At 27.9% G+C, this 26,303-nt stretch overlaps 3 protein-coding genes and 1 pseudogene across 6 annotated transcripts in view; 1 reads left to right on the top strand and 3 right to left on the bottom strand.

Moving 5' to 3' along the window:
* Ccap-r (Crustacean cardioactive peptide receptor) overlaps positions 1-12,591 on the bottom strand; it is a 66,130-nt gene extending 53,539 nt beyond the window's left edge. The window contains exons 1-3 of the mRNA XM_083101335.1: positions 11,596-12,591; positions 2,819-2,890; positions 1,398-1,738 (exon numbers count right to left, since the gene is read on the bottom strand). Of these exons, the coding sequence (XP_082957461.1) occupies positions 1,398-1,586 (189 nt within the window). The 5' untranslated portion in view covers positions 1,587-1,738; positions 2,819-2,890; positions 11,596-12,591. The remainder of the gene's footprint in view (positions 1-1,397; positions 1,739-2,818; positions 2,891-11,595) is intronic.
* Positions 2,153-19,997, bottom strand: LOC145972621 (arylalkylamine N-acetyltransferase-like 2). Of its 4 annotated transcripts, none has more exons than XM_083101346.1 (5): positions 17,664-18,242; positions 16,791-16,972; positions 16,286-16,446; positions 15,025-15,275; positions 2,153-3,231 (listed from the first exon to the last, which is right to left on the bottom strand). In XM_083101346.1, the coding sequence occupies exons 1-4, from the start codon at positions 17,956-17,958 to the stop codon at positions 15,074-15,076; spliced, it is 840 nt and encodes a 279-aa protein (XP_082957472.1). In that variant the 5' UTR covers positions 17,959-18,242; the 3' UTR covers positions 2,153-3,231; positions 15,025-15,073. The 4 variants fall into 4 exon arrangements, with proteins under 4 accessions (XP_082957472.1, XP_082957471.1, XP_082957469.1 ...); XM_083101345.1 differs by lacking the exon at positions 2,153-3,231 and adding an exon at positions 12,739-13,095; XM_083101343.1 differs by lacking the exon at positions 2,153-3,231 and adding an exon at positions 19,726-19,997 and having other exon boundaries at positions 13,255-15,275; positions 17,664-18,027.
* LOC145973215 (spermatogenesis-defective protein 39 homolog) lies at positions 5,426-6,949 on the top strand (annotated as a pseudogene).
* Positions 19,998-22,422: 2,425 nt separating the features above from the next.
* Ns1 (Nucleostemin 1) lies at positions 22,423-25,579 on the bottom strand. The gene is made up of 8 exons (XM_083102434.1): positions 25,472-25,579; positions 25,088-25,189; positions 24,638-25,005; positions 24,160-24,541; positions 23,559-23,910; positions 23,251-23,485; positions 22,964-23,135; positions 22,423-22,864 (listed from the first exon to the last, which is right to left on the bottom strand). Exons 1-8 carry the CDS (start codon positions 25,482-25,484, stop codon positions 22,773-22,775), a joined length of 1,716 nt encoding a protein of 571 aa, XP_082958560.1. The 5' UTR covers positions 25,485-25,579; the 3' UTR covers positions 22,423-22,772.
* Positions 25,580-26,303: the final 724 nt, after the last annotated feature.

The following is a 26,303-nucleotide window of genomic DNA, read 5'->3' on the forward strand; positions in this document are numbered from 1 at the left end:
AAAGCGACAACGCTTTGCTTCGAGCAATTGCTTTCGTAAATTGACAAGCGAGAAGAAAATTGAGTATGTAATATCCAATAACTTTAATTGAAAAATATTTCTTTCCAAAAATTATTTTCAATATATTTTTAAAAACTGAAAATTATGCATTTTTGCATATAATTTCTTCTAACACATAATTACTGTCATAAGATGTGTAGACGCAAGAGCTTATTTAGAAACGGAGATTACGTGATATAAAATTTTCGCTAGCTTAATTTTTCCTAATCCAATTTTTGTACTTTTAAAATCTAAATTTAAAATATAGGGGACTTAATTTACTCAAAACGCTGCTATTGTTGTCATATTTGTCTGTATTTCTTTCCTAGTGAAAGATGCAGACAAACACAAACAAGCATCACGAAATATTTTGCTTCATTGCTCATGTAAGGTTTCGTTCGATAATCAGAAACGGCATATTTCCAATAGAGCGAGCAATCAAAAAAAAGAAAAAAAAACGAATGTTCGTGATTCGTAGCACAATTCTTTCGATCACGCATTATAAGAAAATTCATGAAAAGTAGTTCTAACGTTAGAGAGAACATTTATTATATTTTGTTAAAAAATGTTGTAAAATAATAGTTGCACTTTTATCAGAGCAAATCCTGGAGCGTGATAAAAAAGCGCGGATAAGCGAAATTCTATTTCAAAGTATGAATTTTTTGCGCAATGCATGACGATTATTTAAGAGAAAAAATCTTTCATTCATGAATGTCCTAAATAAAGTATGGTAATGGAACGTACGCAACATGACTCAAAATTCAGTTTTAACTGGTAATTTTCCACCTATTGTGCCATAATTTGCGCATTCAAAATTTGAAAATCTTTCAAATGTAAAAAATACATGTTTCCATGCGCAATAATAATTGAGTCATTTACATTATCGGCAAGAATGATTGTCATTTCAAGTTACTTCTTTCTCTTATTATAACAAAAACAAAAATAAAATTACAATAACATTTTTGCAATTAAATTTTAGCTTTAAAAATAAAACTAAATAAAGATAAATGTAAATATTATTAATCAGATACACATCTATATATATATATATATATATATATATATATATATATATATATTTATATAAATAATTAAAATACATATAAAAATTTTGAAAAAAAAAATATATAATACAAATATGTGCAAATGTTTTGAAATCTGCAGATTAATAAATATTTATTCAATATTTCTATACCATGTTCTTGTCGCATAGTAATTTTTTTACGCGATAGCTTAACGATTCAAAAATGACAGGAGTTCCAAAAATTGCATGTCACGCGCGATACATGTCCCCGCATTGTTTCTCGCAATTTGCAACGTGAAATGCGAATTCGAAACTGCAACAATCCTTCACTCACCTCGTAGAAGTAAAACGAGTCAATTTCTTCCGTTACATTGACATCCGGTTGTGACGTGACATTGTAATCCAGTAGTGCTTCGCAGAGCTCGTCGGTGAAGTTCCTCAATCCTTGGTCGGCCGTCTGATTACATTCGCCTGATCGCACTTGATTCGCGTTTCCGAACATATTTGTACTGATCAATAACATCCACCGTTCAGATTTTCACTTTGCAAGTTTGCCATGAAATAGTCATAAGTTCGATTTGACCGATTTCATCTCTGTTGGCGACGCGATTCTTTCACTCCGCGAAACACCACTCTTTCCGCAATAGTTTTGATTTCTGCTTGTTGCAAGTTATCCTGATGAAGCAATTACAAGAGCATAAAGAGTTTCACCGTATCCCGTATTTGTTATTTCGCGACTCACTCGGTACACCAGGAATAATCAAACGACTCGATTGAAACATGTTCAAAATAACAAAAAATACCCGTGGGTCTCATCACTTTTAATGCACGAGCGAAGAATTGTGATCTATTGAAAAATACAAAATTTATAAGGGAGCCTCGCAAATGAACTCGAAAATTCTAATTTGATAAAATTTTACACATACAGAGGGAGGGGAAGGGGGATAATAAATAGATGAATTTAGAAATTTTCAATTACCGTCCCAAAATGACTGAGAGATAAAACCTCTCCAAAAAAAGTTTCATATTAAAAATATGCTTTAATTTAATAATATGACTAAAATTTTAAAAAATCTTTAAAACACAAAATAATTTTTTCGAAATTTTATTAATGTAATTAAATAGAGATATTTCTATCATAAAACTTTGGTATAAAACATTTTTTAATATCTCGAACAATTTTTGAGATATATCGAGAAAGCACAAAGTCGCTTTACATACATATGGGCTTTCACTATACAAGTTCACTACATAATTTGCAAGTAAATCAAATGACTTATTTTTTTAAACATTTGCAATAAATTTAAATAAATATTAAATAATATACCACTATACCGTTATCTATTCGAAATTTTGTGATATATTATGAAAAATAAATAATAAAAATTATATTATTATATTATTATATTATTATTGATATAATATTTAAATATTTTCTAACATCGCAGAAATTAAAAATAATTGCTTTCAATTGCGATAAATACAATTTATAAAATTTGCGCTCAAAACATAAGTTCCGTCCTTTTTATGCTGACGTAATGTAAAAATTAGCATAATTTTTTCAAACATCGTTTATAACGATATTGCATCATGTTAGAAACCGCTTAAGCTAAATAGATTTTAATTACTGACAATGAGTTACAATAGCCATGTTAAAAAGTAAACAAATTGTTAATTGTGCCGATCGTATCATCCACCTTGCGAAAGAAATGGCCAAGAAAAATGGACAAATGAGTTGATATCGCGAAAACTTACGCTCAAGCCATCTCATTGTGTGTGTGTATGTTCGCCAAGAGCTCGGCTACGATATTTTTCCACTCCAAAAATCTGCCACATAGAAGAATTATAACTCCGATTTTCACTTCCGATTCGCTGGATACTACTTAACAGAAAATCCGGCTTATTTGTACATCATGTCATGACCATTCTTGTCCGCTCATGGACATTTCGGCTTTCTAGATCTTGCCGAGCATCGAATGATATATCACGATGATGTCGGAATGAATTATATGTATATATTGCGAGCGCGCATATATTAATAACAACACTGATTGACAAATAGCTATTGTGGTAGTGGACATTAAACAAAATTTTCTGTGTCACTTTTGACAGACATAAATTTCTTCCAATAATTTCGTCTTTTGTTTTAATTTAGTTGATTAAACTTCCTGCGAGAAATAAACGATTCGTTATTTGATATAATAAATAATGGTCTTTAAGTCTTAGAATAAACTTTCTTAAAATAAATTTTATTCTATACATTTTATTCTATAGATACTTTTATTCTATACATAAATATGATATAAATGATATTTAGATTGATTTGCTATATACATATTTTGCATAAGAAAATAAACGCATATATATTATAACATAATGAATTCTATGAAGTTTTACGATGAACATTATTATAATATTAATCTAATAATATTAGAATCGTGTTAAAAAACTTTGAATTTATATATATAAGTTAAGATAAATATTTAAAAATTTATATGCAAGTTTTATTTTATATGTAAATTTACATGTAAACGAATTACATGTTATACAAATAAACTAAACAATGTTTGAAAGATGAATGTATTATAGCAATTTAAGATGTAGATGATATTCGTTAAAGTCGATATATTCTTCGCAGCGCCCATTTAATTTAGTGGTTTCAGTGGTTAGCGTGGCATTTCACGCCGACTACGAGAAAATTATAGGGCTGTTGCGCACAGTTGACTACTAATTAATGAAAAATTTCTCCCACGCGACGTTTCTATTTTATATTCTCGAAACAGTTCTTTCTAAAGAACGTTTGTTTTTGGTAACTAATCGTTTATTTTGATTATCTGCTCATACTTAGTCTTGACGCGCCATGTGATACGTATCTTACATTTCCGGAATACATTAATACGCGCGTGTTAACATCATTCGGCATCGTAGAAAAAACAAAGAAAAAAAGATTAACGCAAATTGAAATTTTTTGGTCCGTTGTAACGAATATTCTTCTTTCAGTGACATTTAGATTAAATGGAAAAATTAAAACCAGAATCTCGTTAACCTTTTTAAACGGTATGTCTGTGCACGTAAAAATTTTTAGCTTATAATAATCAAAATCAATTATAATCAAAATACTAGGATTTGCATTGCATTAATTGTTTCATCAAATAAAGCATTGCATTAATTATTTATCAAATAAAGCAAAGTAAATTACATGTTAAATAATGATGCAAGAAACATAAATATATGTAGCTATATAATATGATAAATTAGAATTGCATTTAAAATTTTTTAAGATATTTTCTCAATATTTTGTAACGCAAACGAGTTTTTACTCTCAAACAATTGTATTCGATTTGAGATCCTCAGATTCGAATATTTTTTAAAACAAATCACTTTGCGAAGTCAAAGATTAATTGCAATATGAATATATATATTTATCTTGCCTTTGTGTGCATCAGTATATAATAAAGTAATCATATTAGAAGCAAATTTGGAGAAGTTTCTGAGAAAATGTATATTGAAAGTCATGCTCGTGTTTCTTGACGCAAAACATTAAAGGCATGTAAAGCAAGAATTTATTCATTATGCTATCTTCAATAAGAATAAGGCTGGGAATAATTTCCTGAAAGCGCATAGTTTTATCTTTCTTTTTTCATTTTTCTCTCTTATTTTTCATTTTTCTTTCTTTCTTTTCTCTTAACTTGGAATGAGACGAAACGCGCGATTTTATATGCGTCAAGAAAATAAAAATTATTAATTACTAAACATTCGTAGCTACGATTTTTATGGGCATTAATATAATTTGTAAAAATGTTTGATGCAACTTGAAAAGATTTCGAGTTATATCGAGAAAATGGACGCGAACTTTCGTTGCCTCGCGAGTGAATAGAGATGGAAAAATGTGCGCTTGAATAGAGACTTGTACATCAACAACGAGCGAATTTTGTCAATCGAGAGAGGAACAGAGAGAGATCTACTTTATGCACGGTTAAAAAATTGCTCAATCCGTACGAGAATATCTATGTCACACTTAAACGCAGCCTATACTTTTTATCTCTGATTGCGTTTTTTGTATGCGTAATAGTTGTGCGATATCAGAAAATACTTTATATTTATATATACAAGTATATAATATATGTATTGACGTTATTTATGTACTTTATATTCGCAAGAGAAGATAAAAAATGAATATTAAAATTAATACGTATTTCTATTAATTTATATTATATTTTATTCCTAATAATAAATATAAAATTATATATAATTCTAGAGATATATTTGAAAAAATTATTATATTTTGAAAGAAATATTAGTGAAAAATTTTAAAATTTGGTAAGGTTATTGAAGCAGGTTCGAGACATATTTAAAAACTAAAATGAACATCTAATCGCTAAAGACGATGATGAATTTTGGTTCAACAGTGAAAAGCGATCATTCTGCTTCGAAAACAATGAGGTGGATCAATTGTTTGGAGTATCGAAGAATGAAACTGAAAAATTGTGAGCTGGAATCTCAAATAGATCACTTTCCGAAAATAGTCTTAGATCTACCGGTGATCTTCAAACGACAAAACCATTGTTCTCGATCATATCTGAAAAGACACTTTCATGCATTTTAGCTGCGGACAAGTTACAGAATGTAAATACAGAAACAGCTATTGAGTAACCAGATATCACTTTAAGAAAGATATTGTTTGGTCGGCCATACTCATTAGAACAATACAAGTCTTTTGCTAGCAAAACTGCTTTATTAGATGCTGCTATTTTAAGCGGAGATGGAAATGCTGTTTTAATAATAATTTTATTTCTTACAAAGACTTTGAAACGATCACTTGTGCAAAGATTATTAATAGAAAGACCAGAGGCAATTAATATATATATACATTATCTTTTTATAAGACTGCAAACAAATGAAATAATTGATATTTTGATAATGCTTGGTCATTCTTTGACTGCTGCTATGAAGAATCTTCATATTATTATAAGAAACACAAGAGATCCAAACAGATTGCTGCAAAAACTTCAAAATTGCCAGAAAGCACATTTTGCCATGTTACCTGATTGTAAAGAAGACACGTTTTTGGAATCTTATATTAAGTTGTAGAATGGCAAATGGCAATCAAACAGAAAACGGATAATAAAGAGCTTGGATTCTTCTATTCGAGGATCTCTGCATGTAAACATCATTACAATACACCAAATACATTTGTGATATCACCTACAACGCTCTCTCAGAATCATGACATTTCTCCTAGATTATATCAAAAAGTCGCTTTACAAGTTAAAGCTGCCCATGGAGAATGGGACGACATTGATTGTTTACTTATAACAAAAGGAATACTTGGTAATAAAAAGCTACAAACACATTTGTACATAGAAGATATTTTAAAAGTACTGTACAAACACAATGCATCATGCGCCATTCTCGAAAAGTATTTGAAATTGAATTATATTTGTATAACAAGGGGACCGCATGATGCTGATGGATTACAAAACAAAATTGCAACCTTAATTGGACGAATATTTTTATGCCGAAAGTGCGCTGCGTAACGCAATGGCGTTAAGGTACCGGATATGACTGAACATATCGAAGATTCGAGATCCTTCGATCAAGGATCCTTTCCGGAAAAGATATCGGAACACGCACTTTGCTCCGAATCACAGATCAATAAGCACGCGTCTCTTTAGTCGATATAACTAGTCTGATTTTGTATCATCGTTGTGATAAAATAAAGTGGTCAAATTGTCTGTGCATTAAAAGACTGTGTCCTATCTTTATTATCTTCAATTCAACAGGAAATAAACAATAAAATCGCTCGAGACATTCTACAACTTTTGGATTCTAAGATTCAAAAGAAAAAGTAACACTAAAAAAATTTTCCTTTTTGAAAACATGAAATTCTATTACTATATTGTATTAATATCTTGATAAACTCTATATACATATACATATATATATATATATATATATATATATATATATATATATATATAATGTATACATAGAGTTTATCAAGTAGCAACTGATGTTATTTTGATAATATCAATTTGTTTTAGATAAATTGCCACTATGATAGATAAACATAGAGATCAATTTTGAATGTATTTGCTACATCGGAATCTAAATCTCATTCGAAACTATACTAAACCATATATACTGAACTATACTGAAACTATACTGATTTCTATCCTGCACGTGCCGCAATAGTATGTCGACCGCGCGATTAGTTTTAATCGTTTAACAAGTATTAAACTAACCACATTTCATCAAACAGTTTCGATTACTTATGTTATGTCTAATATCAAAGGCAAGTGTTTGCAACATATGTACGTTTATTTTGATATATCGAGTGGTCTGACAAACTACATTTCTGCATGAATTTCGTATGATAGCATTACTTCCGAGCTTTATGTTCAAATCCTACAAATATCTCATTTCAGTATTACTTTAATTTATAATTTTATTTGTCTTTGAAAACACTATTTGGTAATAATGTGATTCAACGATTATGTGCCATATGCTGTGAAATTTTAAAAATCCTTTACCTCAAAATTTACTTTATAAGGGTATTATTTGTAATATTCACTTTTCATCTTTAAATATAAAAAAAAGGTTATATAAATGTATTATCAATACATTTATATTACTTGTATTTAAGAATATGTGAAATGTTTACTGACATCGCATAGTTGTTATATATATATATATATATATATATATATATATATATATATATATATATATATATATGTATAAAAAACACAATTTACCGTACTAAGCGAATTACAATTATAAAATTTTATAAACAAGTCGACGCACGCTTTGCTTTTGATATTAAATGCAATATGATATTAGATGCAATCAAGAATCAGGTCAGGTGAGTTACGTTTATAGTATATGAATAAATACATATATCAAAATCTTTTTTTTTAATAAACTGGTGAGTTTATTTTTTATAAACTATGGTTTTCAAACAAACTCAACCTCAAGAAAAATAATGTCTCTTAAAACATAATTTGATAATACAAATAATACTAAATTTGATTCATTCATAATTCAATAGAGATAATATATCCGGCGGTAAGACTTAATATTCAGACATGATAGACGTTCTCTAAGTAGTCACATGAATCGATTCACGTGGAACAGGATTATCCGTTCACTATTGCGGGATAGAAGAATCTTTTCTTCTGAAAAAGCTTTCTGCCGCAATATTTTATCGTGTGTCGTATTCATGGCTATGTTTTGAAAGAAAGAAAAAGAAAAACGAAGGAAATATTTCTTTGAAGAAGTGACTTATTCTTTAACAAGATTGTATCCTGCGGCAATATTCTTGTTGGAAAAAGAATGGAAAATCTCGAAACTGTTATTGTATGCAACATGAATGCCATGAACGCATCTGATACTAGCGCAAATTTTCAAAAACAGTCGCAACATATCTTTCTCTCTCTCTCCCTTTCGATCTGTTTATCTATCTATCTATCTATCTATCTACTTATCTATTTATCTATCTATCTATCTATCTATCTATCTATCTATTTATCTAGCTATCTATCTATCTGTCTGTCTATCTATCTCTATTCATTTTTCTTTTGCAAAATCTATCTTTCTCTTCTGCGGGCAATATTTTTCACAAGATTTATGAAACTTTATTGAAAATTGTTATTTTTAGCCAGGCGTATCTATTTCACGATTTGTTTTAATTTATTTATGCAGAGAATAAACAAAATGTATTTTGACGTTAAAAGTGCTATCCTCTCTGGCACAGAAATAAAATATATTCTCAAATTATATAAAAATATGTAAAGTTATGAATAAATTGTGCAATTCATCTTTACCGAAATTACAAAATAAAAATGATATTTGAATTAAAATTATAATTGTTATATAAGATTATTATTGTTATATAAAATTACTATTAATAAATAAATAACTATTACATAATTCTTTCTTGAAAATAAACAAAATTTACAAATAATATAGACAACGGAGACATAAAAAAATGAAGAGAGAGAGAGAGAGAGACAAAAAGAGAGAAAAGAATTTATTTTATAAATCTAATTAAAAACAAAACGTAAAATTATTTATTAATTATTTGTTATAATATATTATATTATTTTAATATTTTTTATATTGTATTAAACATATATCTAATATGCGATATAAATTGCATATAGAGACTGTACAGATTTTAAATTGAAAGAATACAATCAATTTTCTTTAAAAAATTTAATTGTATCTTTTTTCAAATATATTTCATAATTTTATATAATTAAACACTATCTAAAAGTTGATTATAAAAAAATGCTACATTAAAGAAATAATAATATACCATATCCATTTGTCGTTCTCGTAAAACAAAGAATGTCTGTGATGTGTAATAAAAATAATAAATCATAGTGTCTCATTGTTTGTATTATTATATCTAGTACTATTATTAGTATAGTAATTATAGCAATAACAATCTTGATCGTATTACGCTTTTAGTTAAGTGATCTATCAATGTACTCGAAAAGTTTTTGAAATTTTTGATCGAGTTCTTTTGAGACATCGGATCTTGAAACCGTAGCTTATTGCGCGCGTCTGACATGCTCCGGCTGTTTCTACTCGCCGCATGTAAAGAATGTTACAAGGTATTACGAGCTACTGATTCTAAAAAGATAAATATCAACGATGGATGATCTCTCTTTGATCTCCGTGTACGATGCAATCATAACTTATTATGACATACATGATCTACGTGTTCAAAGAAAAACATAATATCGATAGAGGCGGAGCAATCGTGTAACGCAGTTGGAGCGATTTATAGGAAATTATTATTGGATGTTCAAAGCACAAAGCATGACCGCGTTTTTTATCATTTTACTTTTCTTTCTCTTTAAAACCTAACTAACAAGTCTTATCCTTTTTTTTTTTAATTTTTTTAATTCTGAATTTGCGAATCTATTGTGATTATTTGTCCAAAAAGACATTAAGAGAAAACATTTAAAATATTATTAACGTATATGGAAAGTTGTATGCAGGTTTTAAATTAAAGGACAAAGAAAATGTAAAGAATAGAACAAAAGTGATGATTTATGAAACTGTTGCATGTCAGCTTGTTTCTAATTTTGTTTTATTCCGGTTTTTAATGTTTTAATAATATAAAATCTCGAAAAATATGTATAAATTGGAGAGATAAAAATATTTTTCATATTATAAAAATAAAAAGAAACAATTATATATATGTTAGGTTTTATCCCAGAATAACTGAAAATTGTAAATTTATTGCATTGAGAAGAGAATAAGAATAAAAGAAAAATATTCCGTTACGCACTCTTTTGTTCTAAAAAAATAAAAACCAGCAAAGGGAACTTGAATGCATAGATTTGAAAATCAAATTGCTCATCACCAATTACTTTATTCTTGTTTTCAATGTGAATTTATTATCAATTTTAGAATACAAAATTTAACATCAATTTTAAAAACGGTGACAAATGTAAAATAAAAATAAAAGAAATGTAATCAAAGATTTCGCATATTTTGATCCTATCAATTTTTATGCAACGAATTTAACAAAGTAAAATGAATTCTGTATGGAAAGATTATAAAAGATAATTAATGTTCTAAAACTCTCTTATACAAAAATAATACAAAGATTATGAATACATTGATCTTTCATTAAACATATTATTTGGATAAAAAGGAAAATTAGATAATTGAATAAAAAGAATTGAAATATAATTCAATATAATTTTCTAATCCTGTCGTAGCATTTATCATCGCCAAATTTTTATCGTCAATGAATATATTAATTAATTATGAATATATCAATTTAAATTACTAGATATTAGTATTAATCACAAAATAATCCTAGTACAATGTGTTTTAAAATGAGCCAGTCTAAAAATAAATGTGTTACACATATTTTAAGTAAACTATCACATTACACCTGATGCCCAAAATATCTGAAGACAAAATGACTGTCGATACTAGTATTAATGTTATATATGACGACATTATCAAAAGTTAATTTACTTACAATTAGTCTTACTTATTACACATACCCGAAAAACTGCAGTGATTAGGAATGAAGCGCAATATTGATTTTAGAGGGGGAAAAAGTAACCCTTACTGAAACAACTATGAAGAATAATCTTACGGCCATTTAAAGTGTCTCGATATCGTATTCTGCAACAGGTTACACTACTCCCCCGAGTGTTATCTATTTTAAAGCAAGGATATCCATAAAATCGGCACGCTTGTATTCAATCGAATCCCCATTTATCATGGGAAATTCATCACGATTGTGTTTCAAACATGGAAAAATATACGGATTACTCGATAAAGAATCATCCCTCGAACACCATTGCCAAAACACTATCAGTCAATTTTGAACGTAGATATGCTTCGCGATACCGTGCATGAAACAAGCGGTCAGCAAACCCGATCAGGGTCACTCTTTCGACAAATTATAGCAATTAATTTATTATTGATCTTATCAGATGTATCGAGAAGTTGATAATTTTCTGTAAAAATTGAATTTTATGTGACGTTTAACATACGTTTCGTTGACAATTATTCGACGTTTTATGCTTATTTATTTCGTTTATGTAGGTTTGTCCGTTTAGTCTCAAACTTCCGTTTACGTCACATTCCCGTCGAACGTATCTTCCGGATAGACGGATGAGTAAAGAATAGAATGATCTCTAACGGAGAGCAAAATGCAAGAGCAAAAACACACCCGCTCGTACGACGCGCGGAACGCGACTGAAGGCGCGTCGAGAGCCGGTTCCAGAGAAGGAACTACCGGCACACGACGTGGCGTCGCGCTCGCACGCGCCCACGCTCGCGCACGTGTCGAAGGGTTCTGGCGAATTTACCCTCCCATACAGAACACAAAAAAAAGAAAGAAAAATTATATACACCTCTGTAATGTATTAATATCATACAGTTCAAGTACGATGCTCGATACCGTAACTTTCGTACTATTTTAAGATACGTTCGGCTGATGCATAATTTATTGAAACATTAGCTTTCCCATTCAGGAAGTGATTTAATTCGAGAGTAATATAATGTAACATTTAAGTCTATGTAAATATATTTAATGCACGTATAAGCCAGTATGATGCATAAAAAACTAGAGTTATAATAGAAAAGATCTAATTTTATATAAAGTAAAAAAATTAAATTTATTAAATTTAATTTAATTTCTCGATATGTCTGATGTTTAAAAATACGGAAATATTGTGTGTTAAAGATGTGTTGAATATGCTTTGTAAATAGAATAAAAAGAAAATAAAAATAAAAAAGTTTGGGATTATTGTTTCGGAAGAGTTTGAAAATTGTTTGCATATAAAAATATTCAAATCAAAATCATTGCATGGTTAATTTTATATTTAATGCGTAATATTGTCACATAATATTACAGGAATTAATATTTTTTATAAAAATTTATAATTGAAGATTTTTATATGTATAATATTTTTATATTATTATTTTTATTATTATTATTTATACTTCTCTTTCTCTCTTGTAATATTGTTCTTCTCTAGTATTTATATATATAATTAACTAAAATAAAAAATTAAAATCGTACATAATATTGCATACAATATTAATGTATTACAGTCAATTATTAAAGAACAATATTTAAATGAGGAATATTGAAACAGAACTAAAAATAAATAAAAAATATCAAAAAGAGATGAAATTCTATATGTTGACATATATTTCTGCAACATTTTCTCATTAAATAAAACATATTTGTCGCAGTTATAGCTCAATGAAAGTATTTAGCGAAGAATAATAAACATGCATATAATTGTATCGACAAATGTCGATTCTGAATATACTTGTACCAACAAGTGGTTGGATATTATTAAATTTATCTCTCTTAATTCCGATTGGCTTTAATCCCAATCAATTCCGATCAGCAATTTCAATGTTTGTTTTAATTTTATCTGATATCGTGTGTGAAATCTCATTCTGAGTGTTAATTAACTTTGCGAATTATCGAAGATTATTCTTCCCTCTTCTATTTGAATCCAATGTTCTGTAAACAACTGTTTAAATACACATAAAGTGTCATGTTTTGTAATCCAAATTAATGCAAGTCTAACACATTTTTGTATTTTAATGATATATTTTAATACATTTCAATTTATTATTCAAAATAGCATGAGATGTAATGGAATAATAAATAGAGAATAAAAAGATCAAAATCGCCTTTCTATTATCTTTATTAACTTTACATTATTTTTATTAACCTGTTATTAAATCTTTTATTTATTATTAAATTTTATGTTTTGTTGCATTTAATAATTTAAAATGCTAAAAAAATTGATTTCTTATTTTAATACAATCGGAAATTTAGAGCAAATTAGTTTTCTCAATCAGGTATTTGCAAGAATAGTGCTCAATTTGACGATATAATTTTTTCGATATGACTCCCAATTGAATATCAATTGAAATCTATGCTTTATTTTACACAACCATTAAATTCTTTGATGAGTTATTATCACTATTATATATTATTTGCTTTGAATTCTGCAAAATTAACTCTGACGAACCTAATTCGTTAAATGATCAAACATTAGTCGGCTTCACTTGGTCAACAAGCGGTCATTTAAAAGTCTATCCATCTCTGTAGTGATCGACAATGCATTCATTGAGCGAGATTCCAACATCGCTTTGGAGTTGTATTACTATATAACTGTGTTAAATAGTGGTATTAGCTGTGAAATCTGGATAATTCAATGGAGAGCAATTGCGCGGAAAGCGAAAGAGTTCGAGTTCAATTTCCGATCCACTTGCACCTCACATATTTTTCTGGTTCGCAAATATTGTTTTCTAATTATTTGTTGGAAAAGTGAATGCTCTACACATAGATATCAGTGCTATTGCCGTAGGTGGATTATTATTCTGCCGCTTGTTGACCAAATGAGCGTAGACACACCTGACCTCCTCCCTCACATACATCCTCATCATCTTGGTAACAATGATATTTCGCGCTCTATCACTCTCACAAAATTATTTATTTCCACATGCGAGTGCATTTTATGTTTCATGATCTGTAAATGTTTAATAATATTTACTATATATTTAAGCAAAATAATGGAGAATGATAGAGAATTGAATTTATAGTTTCAGAATTAAAATCATAACAATTTTACATGGAATTAAAGAGAATTAATAATCTGATATTACAATAGAATTATTTTCAATGGAAAATATGTACGTTATTTTGTATAATTTCTAAATTAGATTCTTTTTTATAAATATTATAAATAAACCATAATCATAAAATTCTAGCCTCGTAAATAGTTGATATAGTGGTCGATCATGAATTTTTAAACATGTTCCAATGTAGTAGTGTAATATGCAATCCGCACATTTTGCCACATATGCGCAGAGGTATATCGTTTAATATTTTGTAATATCTAATTTCTGTATTTCAAATGCATACGTAATTACCATGAATATCGCTGTTTATCGGAACGGAAATACCGAGGGGTAAACCGCTGATCAAAATTATGTACACTAATGCCTACTAATGCCCAATTCCTGGGCATTACTGCTAAATTTTTAAAATTTAATAATTTAAATTTTAATAAATTTAAAATTATTATTTGGAAGAAAAGACTTAATAATACTTTAATAACGTCCATAATACGCATTAATACTTCAACATAACCTAATAATGCCCAAATAATGCCCAAGCAATGCCCAGTAATGCCTCAAATCTGTACACCGCAATGCCCTCAGCGGTTTACCCCTCGGGAAATACAATTAAATATCGATATGCATTGACAAAAGCTGATAATAATATGTTAAATGTATATACTGGGAATATCCTTTTATTATTATTTTTTATTTTATGCCTCACGATGTATATATAAAGAATATACAGTTCGTAAAAATTATAAGAATATTAAGCGGCTCATAAATTTATAATAATTATATAGTTTATTTCAGAAAATTAAATGACTCACTTTGTATAATTCCATGTCATTGTGTATTATCTTAAAAGCGCGGAATTAATTAAGATAATCTTTTTCCGAAAACTTCAAGCGTCTTAGAGTTAATACCGGGAAAGTATTGCTTTCCATTTTCATCCACTATGTCGATAAAATCTTGCGCTGTCAATAGTTCGAATCCTGCACCTTTCGCTGATTTTTGTGAGATTATCGATGTGAACACTGTGCATGTCGCCGGAATATTGTACTCACGGCCAATGAGATCCCTAAATCGAAATCATATAAGACATTAATAAAAGAAAATAAATTAATGAGTAGAAAATTTATTAAAAATTGATAATTAATGAGCCAAAATAAATTAACAAAATTATATATATATATAAAACGACAAATTGAGTGATAAACTTTTTAGTAATTTAATCGCATACGAACAGTGCAAATTAATAATAGAATTTTATATTTCTTCAATATTTTATTCAATTGCACTTACAATTAGACTTTATTCTGAAAGAATTGAATATTCAAATTTAATATTCAAAAAAAAAATGCAACATAGAATTTTAAAAAGTAATAGATAAAAAAATATAGCATTTGATATAATTCTTAGTTTAAAAAATAACACAGATTTTTCCAAGCATTTGTGGAAAATTTGTACCCGTTGGAAAACTGTATAATATAAGGATTATTTGTATACTAGCGGAATAATTTGTATGTGTGTGTATATGTGTACGTGTGTGTGTGTTTGTTCATCATATATCTCAATGTATTGATGAAATCAATTTTTGATATAATACAAATTTATTATTAAATTTTATATTCTTAAATATTAAGTATAAAATGTTTTAACATTTCATAATTTTAACTTTCATTCAAATTTTCTCTTTAATTAAAACTTTACAGTCACAAAAATTACAGGAGTTTTAAATCAATGATCAACTGTTGACCGAAAAAATCTAAAAAAAGACTAAAATAGAATATTGCGCTATCAAGAATAAATATAGATGAATGATAAGATTAAAACGATGTATTTTTAATTTTATATAGCATGAACAATGTATTTTTAATATTATATAGCACATTTATATAGAACATTTATATAGAACATTTATCCTTAAACTCGTAGTAGTTCAAATATCTTTTCTATATAGAGTGTTCTAAGAAAGCAGACGCGAACCAAAATCTCTCTTTCACATTTATTTATTTGTGTATATTATATAATGTGACTAGTGAAATTACTTAATTTTCCAACATATAAACTTTATTTTCAGAATCATACCTTATTTTTAGAATATCTTTTCCTAAGCCATATCCTCGATAAGCGGGGTCTACACTAAGTCCGATAGCATATAAATACTTGTCTACTCCATAATGTTCGTATATTATTTTAGTTGCATCAGATATGATTGCGAATGTATTTTTGCAGTTTAGTGATTTAAGCTGTAATAGAGAAGTTATTACTTGAATATATTATAATGCAATCATATACGTTCCGATAATATATTTATTATTTTAAACATAAAAGAAAAAAAATAAAAATGCTTTTCCATATAAAATTTTAAAGCAAAAAAACATTAACATATTTTTAGTGATTATTTAACACACACACACACACACACACACACACACACACACACACACACACACACATATATATATATATATAAAATAGAGCTGTTATGTAATAGATTGATATGGTGATTTACGAATAAAAAGATAAAAAAATTTATTATAAAAATTTATAATTTTTTTTTTCAACAAAATTAATAAAAATAAATATTTACCTCATACTCTGAAAAATTATTTTTATGGTTTTTGAAATCAACACCCAAGGCATTCATACCAGCGATTATAGGTTTCCCACCATTGGGATTTTCGGTGAAGGCAGCTATGGATATGCCTTCTGTGAGTAATAGGCGCCATATTGCACTTACATCTTGTACAAATATAGGATCATCTTTCGCATCTACAAATATAAATAAAAAATAAGTACAATATAAAACAAAACAATCATTTTATTTTGAATTCGCATAAAAATATTATAAGTAACTAATTTATAATAGAGAAATATTATTTAATATCACTAAAAAATAACTTTCATAAGACTAATTTTTCTTAATTACAGTTTTTTCATATTAAATTGTAGGGGTTTTGATGGAGAAAAGATGGTTTAATATATAATAATACAAAATGATAGCTTTATTATTTAAATTCCCCTACAGATAGAAATATCGGAGTAGGCTAACGATCGCAACGGCGTACTCGGTTCGTTATATCGTGCCAAACGTTCCGGCGACTTGATCGATTGATCGTTTCAACGCTCGATTTATGACTGACTCGTTCGCCCGCTAAAATGCCCTTCTCGAGAGAATAATATCTAGGGTTACGTTCCAAAACGTAAGTAACCGAGGAAATTTTACTCGGATGGCCGATTTGAACCAATCAGAAAGGCTTAAAAGAGTTTCGGAACGGCCATTCGAGTAAAATTTCCTCGGTTACTTACGTTTTGAAACGTAACCTAGATAAATAAAGAGCAAAGCAGAGAATAACGGTCGCGCCGCGCTTCAAATCTTACATTCCCACAAATCTATGTAAAAAAAATTATAATGGAAGTAATATTATCAAAAAGTCAAGAAAGAAAAAACAATTAAACTTACTCAAACATTGACAAGTCGGTTCATCAGCCAAAAAATACGTGCACATATGTTGAACTGCATCTTCATATCTATCTTCAGGAATCTCCTGAATTGTAAATTTCGTTGATTTGCCATCATTGGTTATTTTTTCGATTGATTTCCAAATCTTGGGTGGTTGGCCTGGTGGCTTAACACTCGGTAATTTTTCCATTGTTTTGTTTATATCCACTTCAATTCCTCCAATTATTTTTTTCGCATATGTCCGTGTCGAATGACATTTAACCCAAATGTCACGAAAACGGAAAATTTTCAACATTTGTTACGCAATAACTTCCGCGCGTTGTTCACAAGTCGACTACTGTCGATCAAGTGGCTTCAAACATAACTAAAGCATTATCGGTTCTTCCATTATACAAGCAAAAGATATAACAGATAGACTGTAGACTGTTATTAATAAAGACATGTTATCATCTTTTACGGTTATCTCATTTGTACGTATTTTTTTACTTCGTTCCGACTTGTTTTATCGTAGGAGTTTTATCTATATAGTGCGGATGCTTATAGTAGATAATATTACAATCATTCTAATAATTTCAAAGAGGACAAAGAATATAAAAATAATAATAAGTTTACGTAGATATAAATATAAATTTAAATATAAATTGTAATACAAGAAAAGACTATGTTACAATAAAAAGTAAAATATAAAAATAATTTTATGCGTTAGATTGTGATTTGTACATATTATTATATTGCATCTTTTTATATTATATTTAATTACGTAAACAATATTCTGCATTTATAATTAATTATTACTACAATTAATATTATAAAAATTAATAGTTTATAATAGTGTATTTCCTGCGGTAATCAGCCTATTGCAGAGTATATTGTACTGCATATTGAAACTTTATCTATTTCTTATCTGTGTAACACTTTTGTAAATATTAACATTAAATAATAACGTAATATATATGTATATGTGTGTATATATATCCTGTGTGTGTGTGTATGCGTGTGTGTATATATATATGTATACACAGACGCACACACACACAGGATCTTCCCGTTATCTCGGAACAAAGTAAAGCCATAAGTAGATCTCGTTAAACTGAACTAAAAAGTCTTTTATTATTTTGCAAAAACCATGTAAAATTTCGAGATATTAATTAAAAAACATCGGCCAATGCGCGCAGCTGGAAGCGCATTTGCCGATCTTGTTTGAGTTTGTTTTGAGTTTGATTTAACAAGATCTACTTATGTTTTTTGGGGGGGAGGAGAGATTGCACAGACGCCCTGTATACAATTAACTAAAATAAAAAATTAAAATCGTACATAATATTGCATACAATATTAACGTATTACAGTCAATTATTAAAGAGCAATATTCAAATAAGGAATATTGAAACAGAACTAAAAATAAGTAAATATCAAAAAGAGATGAAATTCTATATGTTGACATGTATTTCTACAACATTTTCTCATAAAATAAAACATATTTGTCACAGTTGTAGCTCAATGAAAGTATTTAGAGAAGAATAATAAACATGCATATAATTATATCGACAAATATGTCGATTCTGAATATACTTGCACCAACAAGTGGTTGAATATTTTGTATAATTTCTAAATTAGATTCCTTTTTATAAATATTATAAATTAACCGTAATCACATAAAATTCTAGTCTCATGATAGTCGATATGGTAGTCAATCATGAATTTCTGAACATGTTCCAATATGGTAGTGTAATATACAATCCGCACATTTTGTCACATATGCGCAGAGGTATATCGTTTAATATTTTATAATATCTAATTTCTATATTTCAAATGCATTCCGTAGTTACCGTGAGTGCCGCTGTTTATCAGAACGGAAATACAATTAAATATCGATATGTATTAACAAAAGCTGATAATAATATGTTAACTGTATATACTGGGAATATTCCTTTATTATTATTTTTTATTTTGTCTCACGATGCATATATAAAGAATATACAGTTCGTAAAAATTATAAGAATATTAAGCGGCTCATAAATTTATAATAATTATATAGTTTGATTTAGAAAATTAGGTGACTTACTTCGTATAATTCCGTGTAATTGTGTATTATCTTGAATGCGCGGAACTAATTAAGATAATCTTTTTCCCAAAACTTCAAGCGTCTTAGACTTAATACCGGGAAAGTATTGCTTTCCATTTTCATCCACTATGTTGATAAAATCTTTCACTGTCAATACTTCGAATCCTGCACCTTTCGCTGATTTTTGCGAGATTATCGATATGAACGCTGTGTATGTCGCCGGAATATTATACTCACGGAAGAATATTATACTCACCCATAAAATCTCTAAATCCAAATTATGTAAGACATTAATGAAGGAAAAGAAATTAATGAGTAAAAATAAATTAACAAAATTATATATATATAATTTTGTTAATTTATTTTATATATATATATATGTGTGTGTGTGTGTGTGTGTGTGTGTGCGTGCGCGCGCGCGCGCGCGTATGTATATTAAATGATAAATTGAGTGATAAACTTTTTAGCAATTTAATCGCATACAAAGAGTGCAAATTAATAATAGAATTTTATATTTCTTCAATATCTTATTCAATTGCACTTAAAAATTCTCAACATTCGTTATGCAATAACTTCCGCGCGTTGTTCACAAGTCGACTACTGTCACTCGAGTGGCTTCAATTTAACATATCTAAAGCATTACGAGTACTTTATTACATACAAGCAAAAGACGTAACAGTCTATTATGTCTATTATGTTAGTTACGTTAAATTGAAGCCACTCGAGTACCGGCCAAATATCCTGTTTGCTTTTCGAAGAAAACTTAATTCAAAGTGCATGTATTTCTATCTAGTCACATATGTTTTAATAATAGGTATATAAGTTACTGAACAATAGACTTTTCATTCAATAATGAACATTGCAACTTAAAAAAAATTAATTAAATATATGCATTTTGAATTAATTATCCTCAAAAAATATAAAGGTGATATACCTTTTAATCCGTACTGTAAAAACATGTTATCATTTTTTCCAATTATCTCGTTTATATGTGTTGTTTTTTTTTTTACTCCATTCCGATTACACTTGTTTTATCTTAGGAGTACATAGTGCGGATGCCTATAGTAGATACTACAATCATTCTAATAATTTCAAAGAGGACAAAGACTATAAAAATAATAATAAGTTAGATATAAATATAAATATAAATTGTAATTCAAGAAAAGACTATGTTACAATAAAAAGTAAAATGTAAAAATAATTTTATGCGTTTTGTGTACCTGTCTTTTATTATTAATTATACTATTTAAAAACAATATATTTATTTAATATGTAATTTATTTAAATAAATAAGTTTCTAGACTATATACAGTTTTTATAATATTTTAGTTGATTGTGATTTGTACATATTATTATATATTGCATTATTTTATATTATATTTAATTACGTAAACAATATTCTGTTTTATAATTACTTATTACTACAATTAATATTATAATAATTAATAGTTTATAAATATATTTCCTGCGATAGTCAACCTACATGTACTGCATAGAAAATATTGGAACTTTACTCATTTCTTATCAATGTGTAACACACTGTTTTCTATTTCTTTTTTATAAATATTAACATTATCAGATAATAACGTAACATATATATGTACACATATGTATTAATTTCGTGATATATTATTTATTAACAGTACAGTTTAACAAAAATAGTCTATTTTCGAATACAAGAAAAAGATTAACCGTTTCTCACAGTATTTTGATGCTATAAATACAAGTTTGGTGCTATAAATATACAAGTCTTTTTTGTTACGTTATACAATCAATTAAAAATTGAAATTATCAATTAATAATTAATTAGAAATGCGAGGAACACAATAACAGTAATTATGAAATTATTTCATAAAGCGCATTACATGTTTGGTATAGAAAGTAATATTTCTCTCATTCGGAGTGATAACGAGGCGTCCGGCGCACATAGCCATGTGCATATCTGCCGTCTTATCATTCGAATGGATTTGAGTTAATAATAGTAGAAGATACTTCATGTATCTTTTCCAACGCGATAATTTCCTACAAATAATTAATGATTGTGGATAGCTCATATAATCAACTCCATGATTAAAGATTTCTATAGATTTATATGAGATCGTATATGAAAGTAATAACAATTTACCGAACTAAATACTTTTTGTAATTTATTCGTTCGAAATAGAAATCGAAATAATAGAGTATTAGATTATAATATTATTTTACTTTCTTGTATTTAAATATAATCTTACATCACACGAATAACAACCGATCAACTAAATAATAATTAATTTTTGATGCATTAGACATTTTAAGCATTCGTCATTCATATTATATAATTTTATAAAATGCATAATTATATCTTATAATTTATTTTATAATTAAAAAAGCGAATTAGATAGCATTCGAGATTTATTTTATAAAAAACATATATAAAGAACACTTATTTCGTTTGCACATTTTATTATATTCATATCACTTATTTTTTAAAATAGCTTAGTACAGATAATTATAATCATTTTAGTAAAATTATTATTTAAAAGGAAACAAATGTATATAAATTCAAATTTAAATATATATATATATATATATATATATATATATATGTATATAAATTGTTTATATAAACTTAAATAATATTATACATATGTTAAAAACTAAAATGTAAAAATATATAGTTAAATATGTGTATTTAATTTAATGTACATATAGCCATCAAATGTGAATAATTTCTTAGTTACTACCATTACTTGTTTCATTATTCGTTATTACATAATTAATTCATCTAACTTTCGAACAATTTTTAAAAATTTACTAGATTTAAAAAATTTTTTTAAATACTAATCTAAAATCAATACAAGTTATTACAAACTTTTAAAATACAAAATGGAACTATATTATGAGAGGAAATAATGCATTTGTATGTGTATTTAATAGACAGAAAATGATCTTTATTATTTATAGTTTTAAATGGATATTATATGTATATGTATATGTCATTATATAACACGTAACAGTTATATATGTGTAGATATATACATTCATAATGTATAAATATTGATAATATCCTATGTAATTGTAAAATCTGTATTAAAGTCATAATCATCTGAATTAAATTTGAAATTTTCAAGCTTTCCCGCTAGTTTGGCAGTGGCTTTTTCTGAAAATCAATGATATTTATAAGTTAATATTAATTTAATTAAGTAAATATTAAACATTTAGATTACAAACTCTTCCCTCCTTCTCATTCTTCTCATACCTCTCTTCGCTCGTTCTTTTTTTTGTTTTTTGAATTCAAGTTTCTTGAGCTTATTCAATTTTTGATTGCCTTCAATCTCAAAAAGTGGATCTGGTTTCTTCTTTTTTTCAGCAGCTACATCTTTTTTTGTATCCTGCAATTTTTTCTTTAATTTTTTCTGTACTCTAAATTCCTATAAGAAAATATCGATTAATTATTACAAAATAAATTCAATAAAATATAAATTACAAAAAAATATAAAATAATATAACAGTAATATAATATTAAATTATATATTTACATCTTACCAATTCTTGTTGGATTTCGACCTCCATTGCTGTGACAGGTCTCGAACTATCAATTAGTACAGGATCTGCGATAGTGGAATTATTTGTGGAATTATTTGTGGAATTTGTTGTAAAATTATCAAGCATCATTTTTTCCTCTGCGGCAAAACTTTCAATGTCAAATTCTTTAGCTACTTGACTAACAATCTCAGCAGATATATGGCATACTGGTTGTTCGGGTGGCACTGTATAATACCTACAAAAAAATTTTAATCGTATAAAAAATAGAATATATATGGTTGTACATATGTATATAAAACATAACAAACCTAATTTTGCCAGAATTCCAATCTTCAAGAATACTTCGCGCGGCAGCAATCGCATCAGGCACCCCACCCTTCCTATATTTTCCCATCTTTGCAGCTTTCATCGCAAAAAACTCATCTGGCGTTGAAAACTCTTGCATATTATATAATTCCATTATCTGCTGTCGTGAAACTCTTTTTAAAATTGCTGTCGCCGGTGTGAAAGGGTCTTTCAATGCTTGAATCTTTACTGCATTTTTGAGAGCTACAGATGTATCATCAGATTTTTCATCAGATGTAGCAAATACTATACCAGGAGAATCTAACAGCTTAATTTTAGAATCTAATTGGACAATTTGCATCGTCTTTGTTATTCCTGGAAGTAATTGTAAATAGTTGTTAAATCGATAATATATGTGTATATATAATATATTACTAATATATGCAATCCAAAACTGTTGTAAAATGTTTTATGTAATTTGGACATAATTAGAAAAAGAATAAAAAGAATTTGAGGAAAGAATAAATTAATTTCACAAAACTACAATAATCAAAATAAACCATAAGGATTAGAAAGAATATTCAATTGATGTAAAAACTGTTTATAATAAAAATAATGAAATACCTGGAATATTTCCCACATTACACGCTTTGTTGCGTTTCAAGGAATTAATAACGCTAGATTTTCCTACATTTGGAAGGCCAACAACTCCAACTGTAATACTTGTTTTTACATTGCTTTTGTTTCTGCAATAATTTCCAAGTAATGACAAAAGTAATTCTGCGCCGAAACATGTGTTGCTTTGTATCATGGACTCTGTTTTTTTTCCTAATTTTCTCCTGCCTAATCGATTTGCTTGATTTTGTGTGGACGATTTAAATGCCACAGCCGGTAAACTAGCTCTCAAGTATTTTAACCATTGGTCTAAATTTTCTCTAGGAATCAAATCTGCTTTGTTTAAGACTAGTACCAATCTTTTATTTGCAGACTGAACTGCTTCTTCTACCTATAACAAAATAATCAAATAATAATGTATAAATATAAATATATATATATATATATATATATATATATATATCTTATAACAGTTTTGGAAATTTACCTCTTTACATCGTGTTCCCAATGGATCACGAGCATCCATAACTTCAAGAATAACATCAGCTGCATCCAAAACCTTTTTGAATTCCTTATAATATGCTTTAAGTGAGTTTTCTTCCTTAGTAACAGCATTTTTTATTTGATTTTGAGCAGAATCTACTTCCATGGATTCATGTGCTAACTGCTTATTCTGAGCTTCATTAACCAAACCTTGAAGATCACCCTTAGCAAGTTGTTCACGTTTCTTTCCACGTGCAGCCTCCTTCTGTTTCCGTTTTTCTTCTTCTTGATGTTTTCGCATTACCTCTATTTCCTTTAATATATCCTCCTTGAAAGGACATTGATTCGGTATTTGCATCATCTTGGATTTTTCTGGTTAAAAATCAAAAATTATAGTTTTTAAACAATTATAAATACAAACATACATATTTGAAGAATTAGTTTATTAACTTACTTTTAGAATGTTTGGTCTCTTTCCTCATTTTTCGATTATGTTCGCGGACTTTTTTCTCGATTTTATATCTCTTTCGCGCTGGCATGCGCTTGCTTGGTTTATCTAATAATTATAATAAAGATATTAAAAGAGGAAGTAAGAAATTTTTTTTAAAATTGCGTTCTAATATATTAAACTTTAAAGAAGATAATAATAAATTCGCATTATACAATATTTATATACATTTCACTAATTGTTATTAATTATTAGGTTAAGATTAATATAAAATTGCAATATAAAAAAACTTCACGTATAAGTTACGTATATAATTTCTAGATTCTTATTCTTGCACGAAATACGCAAGATTTTAAGTTTTTAACAATGCATTTTTCAATGATAACTTACTGCGAAGCTTCATCCTTATGCGTTGTTAATTATACTAGTCATGTGCACGTGGTTAGATTGGATGCATAGGTTAGGCGCATTTAAAGAAATAGGTTAGGGAACAGAGTGTCAAACAAGGTATCAAAAAAGTTACTAGATTTTTCAAATTTTTTTTATGTTCGATATAATTTGAAGAATTTTATAAATTTTTGCAAGATTTATATTCGAAAATTTCCGCGAGAAATTTATTCATTAAGATTCTATTTTTTGAGATCCGTGATTTGGGGAAATTCATCCTTTCCACTTTTTCTTAGGTCGAATGCGGGATGGCATCAACCGAATGGCAATTATCGTTTCGGACGGTGAAAGGCACGCTTATATGCATACGGGGATTCGCACACTTTCATTTTGTCTTATAAGAGCCGTTCGTTTGATGAAATAGAGACAAGGAGATGTCTTGGTGGCTGTAGAACGGAATAGAAATTCTCGTAAATTATTTCACGCGCATCGTGAAACGACTCTTACTCGCGACTTCCAAGTCGCGAGGGAGAGGATATAATACGGATTTCTCTAATCTCGTTTCCCACACATTGTATCGTTCTGTAATATTATCGTTATTATTATTGTTACCGTTTCGTTATATTTTACTCGTACAAATAATATAATTTTCTCTTTATTATTTCTGACATTATATATAATATAAATATGAATTAATATAAAAGACTAATAATTAATAAAGAATAATAAAAATAGAAAATGTATATTGGGAAATATACAATGTCAAAAATAAAAAAGAGAAAGTTATGTTATTTGTTCGAATAAAATTTAAAACGGACAATAATATAACGGACGA

This window comes from Camponotus vicinus, unplaced genomic scaffold (genome assembly GCF_025532165.1).
Source record: "Camponotus vicinus isolate PSW18456_S1 unplaced genomic scaffold, iyCamVici1.0 SCAF_6, whole genome shotgun sequence".
In the NCBI taxonomy this organism is placed as follows: domain Eukaryota; kingdom Metazoa; phylum Arthropoda; class Insecta; order Hymenoptera; family Formicidae; genus Camponotus; species Camponotus vicinus.

What these genes read in the sequence shown, in the direction of transcription:
- LOC145972621 (XM_083101346.1), bottom strand. Translation starts at nt 17,958, where the DNA reads ATGTTGAAAATTTTCCGTTTTCGTGACATTTGGGTTAAATGTCATTCG. An exon ending in ATAATTTTTCAGAGTATGAG is followed by an intron (nt 16,447 to 16,790) that starts GTAAATATTTAT and finishes TCTCTATTACAG; the next exon opens with CTTAAATCACTAAACTGCAA. An exon ending in AAAGATATTCTAAAAATAAG is followed by an intron (nt 15,276 to 16,285) that starts GTATGATTCTGA and finishes ATTTCGATTTAG; the next exon opens with GGATCTCATTGGCCGTGAGT.
- Ns1 (XM_083102434.1), bottom strand. An exon ending in AGAGACCAAACATTCTAAAA is followed by an intron (nt 25,006 to 25,087) that starts GTAAGTTAATAA and finishes ATTTTTAACCAG; the next exon opens with AAAAATCCAAGATGATGCAA. An exon ending in AAAAGAACGAGCGAAGAGAG is followed by an intron (nt 22,865 to 22,963) that starts GTATGAGAAGAA and finishes ATTGATTTTCAG; the next exon opens with AAAAAGCCACTGCCAAACTA.